General features: G+C 41.6%; 1 protein-coding gene across 1 annotated transcript in view; it reads right to left on the bottom strand.

The window, feature by feature from the left end:
• Positions 1-4,323: 4,323 nt before the first annotated feature.
• Positions 4,324-13,541, bottom strand: part of LOC148347937 (uncharacterized) — a 35,499-nt gene continuing 26,281 nt past the window's right edge. Inside the window, exons 12-16 of the mRNA XM_088324037.1 lie at positions 11,396-11,550; positions 11,237-11,326; positions 8,304-8,442; positions 6,842-7,005; positions 4,324-5,311 (exon numbers count right to left, since the gene is read on the bottom strand). Coding sequence (XP_088180163.1) covers positions 5,156-5,311; positions 6,842-7,005; positions 8,304-8,442; positions 11,237-11,326; positions 11,396-11,550 — 704 coding nt within the window. The 3' untranslated portion in view covers positions 4,324-5,155. The remainder of the gene's footprint in view (positions 5,312-6,841; positions 7,006-8,303; positions 8,443-11,236; positions 11,327-11,395; positions 11,551-13,541) is intronic.

The following is a 13,541-nucleotide window of genomic DNA, read 5'->3' as shown; positions in this document are numbered from 1 at the left end:
CCGAAAAAAAAAAAAGAAAACCACATACCTGAATGATCACCTGAGTCATCTTACGAGTTTATCCTGCATACAGGCTCAATCGGGCATCGCGTCCAGACCCGAGTCAAAGATTCCCATCTCCACGAAAAAACATTCAAAACTCGAGCACTAGATGGCGCCCTATCGTCTGATATCATAGAAAACCACTGTCTGCAAACATGGCATGGACTACTAGGTTCAGGACCTGGAAATACACATTTCTCCAGCTCTGAATATTTCTTCTTCGCTACAATAGTTTACATCATATTCAAATCGATGTTATTATTTTTTGGACCACTAGGGGGCCCTCGACATGACACACCGTCCCTTTAAGAAGCATCCTCAATTTTCGGTAACAAAATAAGAGTAACATGTGTTGTCTTTTGCAGAGGGAAAGCACTGGCCGATGAGCAGGGCGTAGCAGCAAGATGCCGGACAAATTTCTTCATAAAAATAAACACTGTTACGACAGTTCATGATTTTTTTTTTAACCACTAGGGGGCCCTCAACATGACACACCGTCCCTTTAAGGAGCGTCCTCAATTTCGGTAACAAAATAAGGCGTAGCAGCAAGATTTTTTTTGGAGCCACTAGGAGGCGCACAATATTACACACTGTCCCTTGAAGGACAAAATTTGCTCCAACATTCGTCCCGGGGGCCGAAGCTTGGAGACCCAAAGCAAAATCAGATATCATGTCCCCACTTTTAGTAGTATTACTGCAGTTGTATTTATTTTTTAGTATTTTTGCAACTTTCGTAGTATTTATTGTAGTATTACTTTAGTTTTATGTTTGTTGTATTTTTGAAGAATTACTGCAATAGTATTTTTAAGAGTACTTCCATGGTGGTATTTTGTAGTATTTTCCTTTTTTTTTTACATTGTAGTTTTTTTTGTAGTTTAATGTATTGTAAATTAGTGTAGTTTTTTTGGTAGTTTTTTTAGTATTTCAGCATTTTTCTAGTATATTTGTTGTGTTTCTGTCGTCATATAGCTGTAGTTTTGTAATATTTCGTTGTAGTATTTTCTTTAAAAGTATTTTTGATCTCCATTTCAGTCATTTTTATAGTATTCCTGGAATATTTTTCTTTTTTGTTTCAAAATGCTGACACCAAAGAATAGAAATGATAGTGTCACATTTGCCAAAAAGCATCTTGATGATCCTCAAAACCTTCTCCAATATTTTAGTCATATTTCTATCATAACATTTCTGAAGTAGTATTTTGTATTATAGTATTTCTGTTGTGGTATTTGAGTATTTCTGTAACATTTCTATGGTCGTATTTTCGTAGGATTTCTTCAGTATTTTTGTAAAATAACTGTGGTTGTGTTTTTGTAGTAGTATTTTATATTATAGTATCACTCTAGTGGTATTTTTTATATATATGATGAAGTTTTTTGAAGCATTTACCTTATATATTGCTGTTTTTGTGGTATTTCTGTCGTATATCTATTGTAGTATTTTGTGGTCAAAATGATTCAAATACCAAAGAAATTCTACAAATATAATACTATGGAAATGATCCAGAAATACTTTACTACAGAAATACTATCAAAGAAAATGTTACCACAGAAATATTAACAAAAAATACAACTACCGTACAATAACAAAATATTTAGGAAATACCACATAACACCAAAAAACGAATACAACGAAATACTACAAAAACACTGCTTCGGAAATACTTCTGCAGAAATACGAGAAAAATACTACAACAGAAATACAATGACACGAATACTACAAAAAATACTACTATGGAATTGCTACAGCGATACTGGAAAAAATATGACGATACGAAGTACTTTTATAGAACTGTTACGAAATGTGTACTTTTGCTGACTTATACCGTGTGTACGTGTAGTATATATTGTATCGGTATGCGTAGTATGCTAGCTAATTAGCCGCTAAAGACTCCACACAGGTGCTTCTGATTACCTGACAATTAAGCAGACACACCTGTGGGACTTTGACCTTGATTTGACTTGATTGGAATGTTAAAGGGACAGTGCGTCCTTTTCACCACTAGGCGAAGGGGAAAAACGGAAAAAAGGCAAGGAAACGAGGCAGAAAGAGAAAAGACGGAAAAGGGGAAAGGAAATGGGGATCGCAAAGAGAAGGGAAATAGAAAGGAAAAGGACAGAAAAGGGGAAATGAAACGGGGATTGCAAATAAGAGAAGGGAAAATAGAAAGGAAAAAGAAGAAAAAACCGATGCAAAAAAAGAAAAGACATAAAAAGGAAAGGAATTGGGGATAGCAAAAAAGAGAAGGGAAATAGAAAGAAAAAAGACAGAAAAGGGGAAAAGAAATGGGGATAGCAAAGAAGAGAAGGGAAAAAAGGCAAAAGACAAAAGAAATGAAACAAGGCAAGGCAGAAAGAGAAAAGACAAAAAAAGGGGAAGGAAATGGGAATAGCAAAAAAGGAGAAGGGAAATAGAAAGAGAAAAGATAGAAAAAGGGAATGGAAATGGGGATGGCAAAGAAGAGAACCGAAAATAGAAAGGAAAAAGAAAAAAAACATGCAAAAAGAGAAAAGACAGAAAAAGGGAAGGAAAACGGGGATCTCACAAAAGAGAAAGGGAAAATAGAAAGGAAAAAGAAGAAGAGAAAAAAGGCGGAAAAAAAAGAAGAGAGAAGAGGAGGCCTGCCTACGTATTGAAAAGGAGCAGAGCACCAAAAAAACAAAATCGGCTGGCGGTGAGCGTGTCGCCCCGAGGCACGAAAGGTCCCGGTTCGAGACCGGGCAGAAACATGGAAATGGTTACCAAGCCTAAATTGTCCGCATTGTTGTTAAAGAATCCTATTCCGATCCCATGTTTACTACTTTATACCTCGGATTTGATTCCTGTCAGGCTTGTTTCCTTATGCGCGCCGGTTTCGCATTCGTCTTTTGTTATTTCCCTTCTGTTGAATTGTGAAACCATTTTTTTATCTACCGTCTCGTGTCTCCGTGGACTATTTACCTTCTGTGCCACAGGTGTCGAACAGGCGGCCCGCGGGCCGGATCAGGGCCGATAAGGGATTGAATCCGGCCCGCGAGACAACGCTCAGAGAAGCGCAAGGGAAAAACAAGCTGCAGGTTGAAAGCCAGGTGCCTCTCACGAAGACACTGTACTCATATTTCTTTCTTTTTCTCTCTCTCTCTCTCTCTCTCTCTCTCTCTCTCTCTCTCTCTCTCTCTCTCTCTCTCTCTCTCTCTCTCTCTCTCTCTCTCTCTCTCTCTCAACCTTTTTTTGCTCTAACTTCTTTTTCTCTTTTCTCTTTCTCTCCCTCACTTTTTTTCTTTCTTTCTTTAACTTTCTTTCTCTGTCTCTTTTTACTCTTTTCCTCTCAGTCTTCCTTTCTCTTTTTTTTTCTCCGTTTCTCTGTATTGTGTTCTCTCTCTATCAGTTCCTCTCACTTTTTTTCTCTTACGCTGTCTCCCATGTTCTCTCTCTCTTTATCTTTCTCCTTTCCCTCTTTCTTTTTTCTGACTTTGTCTCACTCTTCCTCACTCTCTAATGCTCACTCTTGTTATCTGTTTTTCTTACTCTATCTTTTTCTCCTTTTTTTCTTTTGATCTTTCTCTTTCTCTTTAATTTTCTCACTCAGTCTCTTTTTACTCTTTTTCTCTCAGACTTTCTTTCACCTTTTTTTCTGTTTCTCTGTATCGTGTTCTCTCTCTCTTTATCTTTCTCCTTTCCCTCTTTTTTTTGCTCACTTTGTCTCACTCTTCCTCACTCTCTAATGCTCACTCTTGTTATCTGTTTTTCTTACTCTATCTTTTTCTCCTTTTTTATTCTCTTGATCTTTCTCTTTCTCTTTTTTTTTAATTTTCTCTCTCAGTCTCTTTTTACTCTTTTTCTCTCAGACTTTCTTTCACCTTTTTTTTCTGTTTCTCTGTATCGTGTTCTCTCTCTCTCTCTCTCTCTCTCTTCCTTTTTTTCTTTTCTCTTTCTCTCTTCCTACTCTTTGCGCTTTCTTTTCTCTTTTCTCTCCCTCTGTCTCTTTATTTCTCTTTGGATTTCTTTCTTCCTCTCCCTGTCTTTTCCCCCTCTCTCACAACTTTTTATCTTTTGTTTCTCACGCTCTCTCCCTCTCTACTTTTCTTTCTTTGTCCCGCCCTCTCTCCTTTTCCCTCCCTCTTTCTCTTATTTCTTTCTCTCTCTTTTTTAGAGGCACGCATTTCTCTTGCTTCGTGGCAGAGGGCAGTAGAGAGCTGCAAATACTTGTGAGAAACCTTGTCGAAAAAATTGGAACGGAGTAGAGAAAAAAAATCCAAAATGAAAGGAAACACCAAAAAGATCAAACATGGCGTCCCCACACCATTATCTTTCTTTCGTTTCAGTCGTTGGATTTTATTTTAGAGATCAACACGATTGATATATCTTAGTCAGGATTTCACCATTCCAACATTGATTTCAAACCAGGGGTAAGATCTTAAGCCTGAATCCAAAATACTTGTGGCGAAGCGTGCCTAAATCACTCTTCTTCCTCCCGAGTCCTCACCGATAAAATGGGCCAATTTGTGTTCGCTCAGGGCTCGGACCCTCGAATGAAACGAAACGGTCGGGTTCAGGCCGGGTCGGGTCTCGAATGTCAATCGTTACGTCCAGGTTCCGGCATCTCTCTCGCCGACTCACTCTAAGGCCGGCTGAGATGTCCCAAAAGAAATTTGAAACTTGTGGTTTTCTTCGGGCTCAGTCCCTCAAATAAATCCTGCGAAATGGTCGGGCTCGGGTAGTGTTGGGCTATAATACCCGCGGGACCGGGTATCACTCTTCTTCCTCCCTAGTCCTCACCGATAAAATGGGCCAATTTGTGTTCGCTCAGGGCTCGGACCCTCGAATGAAACTAATCGGTCGGGTTCAGGACGGGTCGGGTCTCGAATGTCAATCGTTACGTCCGGGTTCCGGCTTCTCTCTCGCCGACTAACTCTAAGGCCGGCTGAGCTGTCGTAAAAGAAATGTGAAAATTAGGGTTTTCTCCGGGCTCGGTCCCTCTAATGGTCAGGCTCGGGTAGTGTCGGGCTATAATACCCGCAGGACTGATTGGGGCCGGATTTTTTCAGTTAGATCACACCTCGATTTGAAACCAACGTGAGAAAAGCGATGAGGAAAATCAATTTTAGAGCGAAAGGAAGCGGGTCGGTGTTTGAAGTCACAGGAGAAAGTGTCGGAATTGAACCAGCGACAGAGAGAAGACGAGCGGCGCCAGGGGGCTTCCTCCGGCCGTGGTGAAAACCGTCCTGTTGTTCAAGGGCTGCGCCGGACGGAAAACGTCGCCGTAGCCCATCTGCTGGGGGAACAGCGCCATCTGGAGGATCGGAGGCCAAAGTCAGAAAACAGTCTACACTCGATTCCCGTTCCCCATATTTTTTGTCATCGTAATGGGTTTCTATGGATATATATTGGGAATATTTATCCAGGAATTTGGGGATCCGCTGAATATACAAATGGCGAGGCGCGGCTTTTCTTTTTCATTCTTTTCTTATTCTCTCCTGTCTTTTTTATACTTTGATGTTAGTTATTTTCTGTCATTATTTTGGGTTTTTTCCCCAGCTTTTTTACTTTTTTTTCGTTAGCGTTTTTTCTTATTGAATTTCTCCTTATTTATGTTTTGTTTGATTTTTTTCTTCTTTTGTTGCTTTTTCCTCGTTTTGTTCTTTTTCTCATTTTCCCTTTTATTATTCTTCATTTCCCACACCTTTTTACTTCTTTTTTCTTGCTCTATTATCTTTTTTTCCTTTTTATTGTTTATTGTTTTCGCCATTTGTTTCCTTTTTTTCTTATTTTTTCTTTTTCTCCTGTTTTCTTTTATTCTCTTTCCAGCTTTTGACACAGGTCTTTTTCTTGCTTTTTTTCTTTCAGTTTCCTTTTTTTTTATTCTTTTGTTTTTTTCCTTGATTTCTTCTTTTTCTCATTTTCCTTATTATTTTTTCTTCATTTCCCACACCTTTTTACTTCTTTATTTCTTGTTCTATTATCTGTTCTTCTTTTTTCCCTTTTTTATTTTATTATTTTCACCTTTTGTTTCCTTTTTCTTATTTTTTTTAATTTTTTTCTTATTCTCCTGTTTTCTTGTATTCTCTCTTCAGCTTTTGACTCCTTTTTTTCTTGCTTTTCTGCTTTCTGTTTCCTTTTTTTTCTTCTTTTGTTTTTTCCTTGTTTTCTTCTTTTTCTCATTTTCCTTATTATTATTCTTCATTTCCCACACATTTTTACTTGCTCTATTATCTGTTGTTCTTTTTTTCCTTTTTTATTTTAATATTTTCACCTTTTGTTCCCTTTTTCTTGTTTTTTTTTTACTCTTCTTTTTCTTTTTGCGTTCAGAAACTGTGTTTTTATACTGTGGATTTCATTTTGCACCTTGACACCGTTTTCAAACCGTGTGCGATGGAAGTTATTGCAGTTGTCATGTCGACTTTGTTCTACTTTTTGGGTTTGACTCTTTTGATTTGAGTTCAGAAACCGCTGGAATTATTAGAAGTTTGAATTGTAAATATTTCATAAAAATGCTAAAAGTCTATTATAAACCAACTCGAGGCGATGGAGTTCAATCATCCGACACTATTGATTGATACTACCACCCCCAGGTTACCCGGTTTGGATCAAACGGCCAGTATCCCCTACCCCTCCTGTGCAGGGTTTGCATGATCTCCCTGTCCCCTCGCAAGCCTCCTCATAAAAATGCCAAAAGTCTATTATAAACCAACTCGAGGCGATGGGGCTCAATCATCCGACACTATTGATTGATACTACCACCCCCAGGTTACCCGGTTTGGAGCGGGTAGGTACCGAACACCCGGCTATGGTCAGAACGGAATCTGGCCCCTTTGTCGCTTACCAGGGCGGGCTCCACCTTGATGGATTCTTTGAAAAGGGTCCAGACCACGGCCTGGTTACAGGAAGGTGTGCTCAGGGAGCCGTTGTAGCGATAGTAGGAGCTCAGGTCCACCTCTCCCAGGACCTCCGCCAGGGAAATGTTCTCCGTCACCTCCACCTGGGAACCTGTAGTACCCAAAGTGTTTTTCTCGCCATCGGTAGTACTTTTTCTCCTATTTCTGTCATTTCATTGGGGTCTGGCGGGCGGACGGGTCGGATCCCTTAACCACAGAGATTGTCGTGTCTTGGGCAAGTACAGCCTGGTGGCGCCCAGTAGAGACACAAAAAAACATCGGGGACAAATCTTTTTAGTAGTACTTCATTTTCTATTATACAGTGCCTTGCAAAAGTATTGGCCAAATTTCAGGTTTCAGGCACCAAATCAACACCATGTGAGACATTATCTGCACCGCTTATCCACAGTAGGGTGGCGGGGGTGCCGGAGCCCATCCCAGCTATCTTCGGGCTAAGGGGAGGGGACACCTTCAACTGCTTGCCAGCCAATCACAGGGCACACAGGGACAAGACAATTCGCTCACTCATTCATACCCAGGGGCAATTACTCACTCGCTCATACACACCTAGGGACAATTTGGACCGGCCGATTAACCTGACATGCATGTTTTTAGGATGTGGGAGGAAACCGGAGTGCCAGGAAGAAACCCACGCAAGCACGGGGAGAACATGCAAACTCCATACAGTAGGTTTGATCTCATGACCTTGGAACTGTGCTGCACAGGTGCTAACCACTGCTCCGCCATGCTGCCCCCGGCTTCATGTCGTTAGTTTGAAATCATTCCATTCTAGATTTTGTTGTCCCGCTCAACCTGTGCCCCCTTCTCAGGTCTCTGACTCCGATTTTCTGCCAGAATCGCCCCAAATTTGGCTCCATCAGTCTTCCCCTCAACATTTTCCCAGTCCCTGCTGAGCATGATGTTGCTACCACTATGTTCGACAGTGGCAATGGTGTTTTCAAGGTGATTACTCTCGACGTTGCGAAATCTTCTCGTATCCCGTTCCTGCTTGGAACGTGTCCGTCACTTGATCCCGGTCTTGCCTGGTGTGTTCTTTGGTCTTGTTTCCTTCTACAGACCTCTGAGCCCATCACAAAACAGGTACATTTAAACAGAGAATCCGTTTGGCATTGTGAGTCATTTAGGTCGACATGGGATCATCAGGGAACTTCTGGAGTCGGTCGGCTGAGTCGAGAGACCGGCGTTGGGATCTTTTGACTTCATTTTCAGTTTTTGGGTCGTAAATATGATATCGAATGTGGAAATGTATTCGTGATTGTGTCTCACATGTCGTTGATTCGAGGAAAATATTGGAATATAGGAATTTTGTCCGTTGGCCAGATAACGAATCCTGCGTGTGACCCGAGGGCCGTAGTTTGCACACCCCTGCCCCGAAAAGAGCGTACGTACCGACGGTTTGAATCTCTTTCAGGTATTTGGTGAGGGCCTTCCAAGTACTATTCCTGGTATCGTCGGAGGTATCGTCGGAGGTATCGTCGGAGGAATGGTCGGAGGAACGGGAGGAGGAACGGGAGGAGGACTGGCGTGACTAAAATGTTAGAAAAGGCAAAAGTTCAAAAACAGAAAATCAAAGAGAAGATTTGAAGCTGTGGTTGACTCAATGCCGCAAAATGACATTTCATGTGTGCTCAGTTTGAAAACGGAATTCAACCTGAAGGAAAACGGTATATCGAATAGTTCCAAGCCAGGTGACTCTCACAAATGCTGTAAATGTCTGTCTGTCTCTGTCTCTCTCTCTCTCTCTCTCTCTTTTATCCCCTCTCTCTCATCTCTTTTCTTCACTGTCTCGCTCTCTCTTTTACCTTCTCTCATCTATTTTACTTTCACTCTCTCTTTGATCTCTCCTTCCCTCTCTCTCCTTTATCTCTTTCCTTCACTGTCTGTCTGTCTGTCTGTCTGTCTGTCGGTCTCTCTCTCATCTATTTTACCTTCACTCTCTCTCTCTCTCTCTCTCATCTATTTTACCTTCACTCTCTCTCTCTTTTATCTTTTACCTTCCCTTTCTCTCTCTTTTATCTCTTTTACCTTACCTTTCTCTCTCTCTTTCTATTTTTTTACCTTTTACCTTCCCTCTATCCCCCCCCCCCCCCTCCCCCTCTCCCCATGAACCGACCGGCCCCCCCTGCTATATTTGAATTGCGCACCTCAAATGACTTTGCCACTCCTGTTCTATAGGGGCTGTGCTATTAGTAACACGAGAGAGACCTTTTGGCCGCCAATACATGTTGTTGTACCGGTTTTGCAGAACGACCTCATCTCAGCAAAACACACCATATATATTATATATCGAAGGGAGAGTTTCTATTATTTTGGGACTTCTACTGGCCCAAAAAAGTGAACTTATTAAAACTATAACGTATTTTCAGGACTATAACCTAAAAAACCCCAAAAATGGCCAGAAATCAGAGTGGGCGCCTTAGAATCCGATGCGACTCATAGATCGTAAATGCAGTCAACTAAATCGCGGAGTCATAAATTTAGTCTAGCCGTGTTAGTTTGTGACCCCCCTAATCACAAAAAGTCTCCGAGGGCTGGACACTTGAGAACAATACCCCCTAACTATCAACGCGGAAAAGAAGTGGACCGAGTACAGAGCCCTGAGCAACGCCACAGGTAACACTAAACGGCTCGGATGTCATTTCATCAGATTTAACACAGCGCGTCCTATCCGAGAAGTTACCGTTCGGGACGCTTTCATTTGAATCATCACCTGGCTCAATTCGAGGACATCGGATGCTAGCACACACAGCTAGCCGGCTACTCTCTGGACTGCGCTGAAAGGAGAAGCCCTCCAATTTTTTTACTTTCGTATCATTCAATTACAATTCTGTGTTTTTAGGTGCGGATCTCTAGTTGTTATTTTGTTACAGTCGTATACTCTCAGTCGGTTACGATGTCATCTCCATTTAAGTTTAACCCTTTAGGGGCTTTTATGAAGGTGCGTGTTCACGTACGTTTTTATGTATTTACGTACTTTTTATGCGTCGACGTACGTTTTTGCACAGCTTCGTGTACGTCGCGGTGCGTTTACGTACGTTTTTGTGCACGTTTAGTGTTGCGTTAGATGACAGTGCCACCTAGTGGTCAAATATTACACAACGGGGCTTTAAACATCGTGTCGGAAGAATCGATCATGTATTTAAAGACACCGATCGTGCCATTTATTTATTTCTCAGTCCGACTTCCTAGAAAATCACGAAGACCCGTCATCGGTGAGTCGGACGCAGGGGTTCGAGACGTAGGAGCTAAAGATCTATATCGTGAAAAACAAAACACGCAATAAAAGAAATGCCGTGGGTCAAAGTTACCCCCCCCAAATTCTTGAAATCGGTTGTGCGTCATGGGGCTGGTCTTATCTTTCATTGTCTTGTCAATCAAAGTTACGTGAAGGTGCTTTCTTGCGTGATTATTCTTATCTGATTCCAAAATATTTAGCGTCACTTTAAAAGGGAACAGTAAATATGCTACTGTAGGGATGGGCAAGTCATTGGTGCTGTGGTATTTGTGTACTTTTATTTTTTTGCAGTATTTCGTGGGATTTCTGCATTTATACTTTGTAGTACTTTGAAAGTTGGATATTTAAAAAGTATTTACGATTTCTTTTGTAGTATAGCTGCACAAGTATATTATTGGTAATTTTTGTAGTACTATTTGTTTAGTAGAGCTGTAATAACTTTGTAGTATTACTGTATTATTGTTGCAGTAATAAAAAGTAAAAAGTACTTTTGTAGTACGAAATGATGAAATGAATTATATAGCGCTTTTTTTTCAAGTCAAGACTTCCCAAAGCGCTTTACAATGTGCTTCACATTTCCCAATAGCGGCCGTGCAGCCATGTAAGGCGCTATTGGGGGCATTAGGGGTTCAGTGTCTTACCCAAGGACACTTTGACATGTAACACGGAGGAGCCGGGATTCGAACTGAGATCTCTTGATCCCAAGACGAGCGCTCTACCTCCGCTGCCAAACAAGAAGCACTTATTGATCACAAAATACAAATGAGTGCTTTAGTCAGAGCAATTTTGATGACAAATGAGCCAATGGTATTGAAATAAAATGACCTCTATGTGACCATAGTGTTGTCGTAGTACTTCTGAAATGGGATTTTTTTTTTTGTGTGTGTAGTATTTCCACGGTATTCTGTTTGTAGTAGCGACCTAGGGTTTTTTGTAGTATCAGTATCGTTGTATTTCGGGTTCGAGTATCGGGATACGAAGCGCGTTCCAAAGATGGCCGACCCGAACGGGCAGCCGGGCGTTTCGATTGGCCGAGAAGAAGCGGGGCGGGACGCCCGAATATGGGCGTAAGGTCGAAAGACATCACCTCAATAAAGAAGGCCAAGACTGCCAGGCCGTTGGGACTCTTGAGGGCCTCCTCCAGACTCAAGTCCTTCCTCTTGTTCAGGAGCTGCACCTGAAAACACCCGAACGGTTTCGAGGTTTAGACTCCTGAAAGGCACGGGGTCTTGTCTTGGGCCAGCACCTCCATGGGGTATCTTTTGGAATCCAGCGTGTGCTCGGAACCCAGCGAGCCCTGGGCCGAGGAACCCCAACGGAAGTGGAACTGGAGAGCGGAGTAGACGTGACCCAGTCCCCCTCCGGACACCTCCGCCTCGCCTTCCTTCAGGACGAACTTGACTGAAAAAGGAAAAACCGCTTCAAATCCATCTCCCTCTGTCGTCATTTTTGTCCTTAATCCTGGTTTCAAGACAAGGTGCGAGCAAAGTTCTTTCGTAAAAATGTCACCAAATACTACAAACCAGGATACAGACGTGTTTACCTTGAGAGTAGACAGAGGTAGTGCGCGTGACCCGTCCTGTGTAAAGCTCTGCCCATCCCTACCACCCACCCGATCAAATTCCTGTCTGTGCGAGAACTTTTGGGTGTTTAAAGTTTGTTCTGTGGGTTTTCACCATAAGATGTCTCAAACATGAACAGGGATTTTTCATGAGCTTCCATATAAAGGATGACTTAGTGATTAACACCCAGAACGCGGTCTGTTGGTGTGACACCTCAAATCTTGACCGTAGTTCAAATTGTGTCCTCTATATACTCAACTGAAACAACACCCAAAGAAGCACCAGAGAAAAATCAGCTGCAGTTTGAAATATTCGCTAGATGACTTTCACTCTCTTTCTTCTCTCTGTCTCACTTTCTAAACCTGTTTCTCATTTTCTTTTTCTTTCTCTCTCTCTCTTTGTATATCTCTTTCTCCCTCTTTTTCTTTATATCATTTTCTCTCTTTCTTCTCTCCGTCTCTTTCGAAACCTCTGTTTCTCATTTTCTTTTTCTTTCTCTTTATATATCTCTTTCTCCCTTTTTTCTTTTTATCATTTTCACTCTCTTTCTTCTCTCTGTCTGTCTTTCTAAACTTCTGTTTCTCATTTTCTTTTTCTTTCTCTCTCTTTATATATCTTTCTCCCTCTTTTCCTTTATATAATTTTCACTCTCTTTCTTCTCTCTGTCTCTTTCGAAACCTGTTTCTCATTTTCTTTTTATTTCTCTCTCTTTATATATCTCGTTCTCCCTCTTTTCCTTTGTATCATTTTCACTCTCTTTCTTCTCTCTGTCTGTCTCTCTAAACTTCTGTTTCTCATTTTCTTTTTCTTTCTCTCTCTTTATATCATTTTCACTCTCTTTCTTCCCTCTGTCTCGCTTTCTAAACCTCTCTTTCTCATTTTCTTTTTTCTCTTTCCCTCTTCTCTCTGTCTTTCTCCCTCTTCTCTTCATCTCTGTTTCTCCTTTTCATTATTTTTTTTGTCTCTTTCACTGTTTCTTTCCTATTTTTGGCTTGTCTTTCTTCTTCTGTCTTATTTTTTTCTCTCTTTTTCCAAATTTTCTCTGCCTAGTTCTTTTTCTCTCTCGAATGTACTAATCCGGCCTCGGAGATTTTTTTTTTTCCTAACGCGTGTCCCCCGAGCTAAAACAGGTTCGACACTCCTGCTTTAAGTGGTTGTGGGGTCACCATTTCCTGTGGTGTGTCTTGGGCAAGTGCAGCCTGGTGGGGCCCATAACTTCATATCTATTTCAAATGACACAACTTTATTGATGTATCCATCATCTCATCTTATCTCATTAGCCTTACCGCTTATCCTCAGTAGGGTCGCGGGGGGGCTGGAGCCCATCCCAGCAATCATCGGGCAGTGAGCAGGGGACACCCTGAACTGGTTGCCAGCCAATCGCAGGGCACACGGGGACAGACAACTCATTCGCTCATTTACACCTAGGGACAATTTGGACCAACCAATTCACCTGACATGCATGTTTTTTGGAATGTGGGAGGAAACCCACGCAAGCACGGGGAGAACATACAAACTCCGCACAGAAAGTCTGGAGCTGGATTTGAACTGTGCCGCACATGCGCTAACCACTGCGTCGCCGTGATGTATTCGTCTATCTTTATTTCCAAGGAAGGAACCAGTTCATTTTTTTTAGCATTCTAGCTATTTATTAGTTTAAAAACAAGAACCTTTTTAATATGTCTCAAAAGTCATTTGGCTCCAACCGCCGCAGGTTCTGATTGGCTCCCTGTCCTGATTTAAACCCAGTCCCGTCTGTCTCCTGTTGTCAGTCCAACTGCGAACCTCAGTGAATACTAGGCAAGCCTTTTTTCGACCCTGACTCCCGCC

The sequence above is a fragment of the Urocampus carinirostris genome, chromosome 19, assembly GCF_059441175.1.
Source record: "Urocampus carinirostris isolate Australia breed hairy pipefish chromosome 19, RoL_Ucar_1.0, whole genome shotgun sequence".
NCBI classification, from domain to species: domain Eukaryota; kingdom Metazoa; phylum Chordata; class Actinopteri; order Syngnathiformes; family Syngnathidae; genus Urocampus; species Urocampus carinirostris.
Note: the sequence above shows the minus strand (reverse complement) of the source record. Positions and strands in the feature narration are given on the sequence as shown.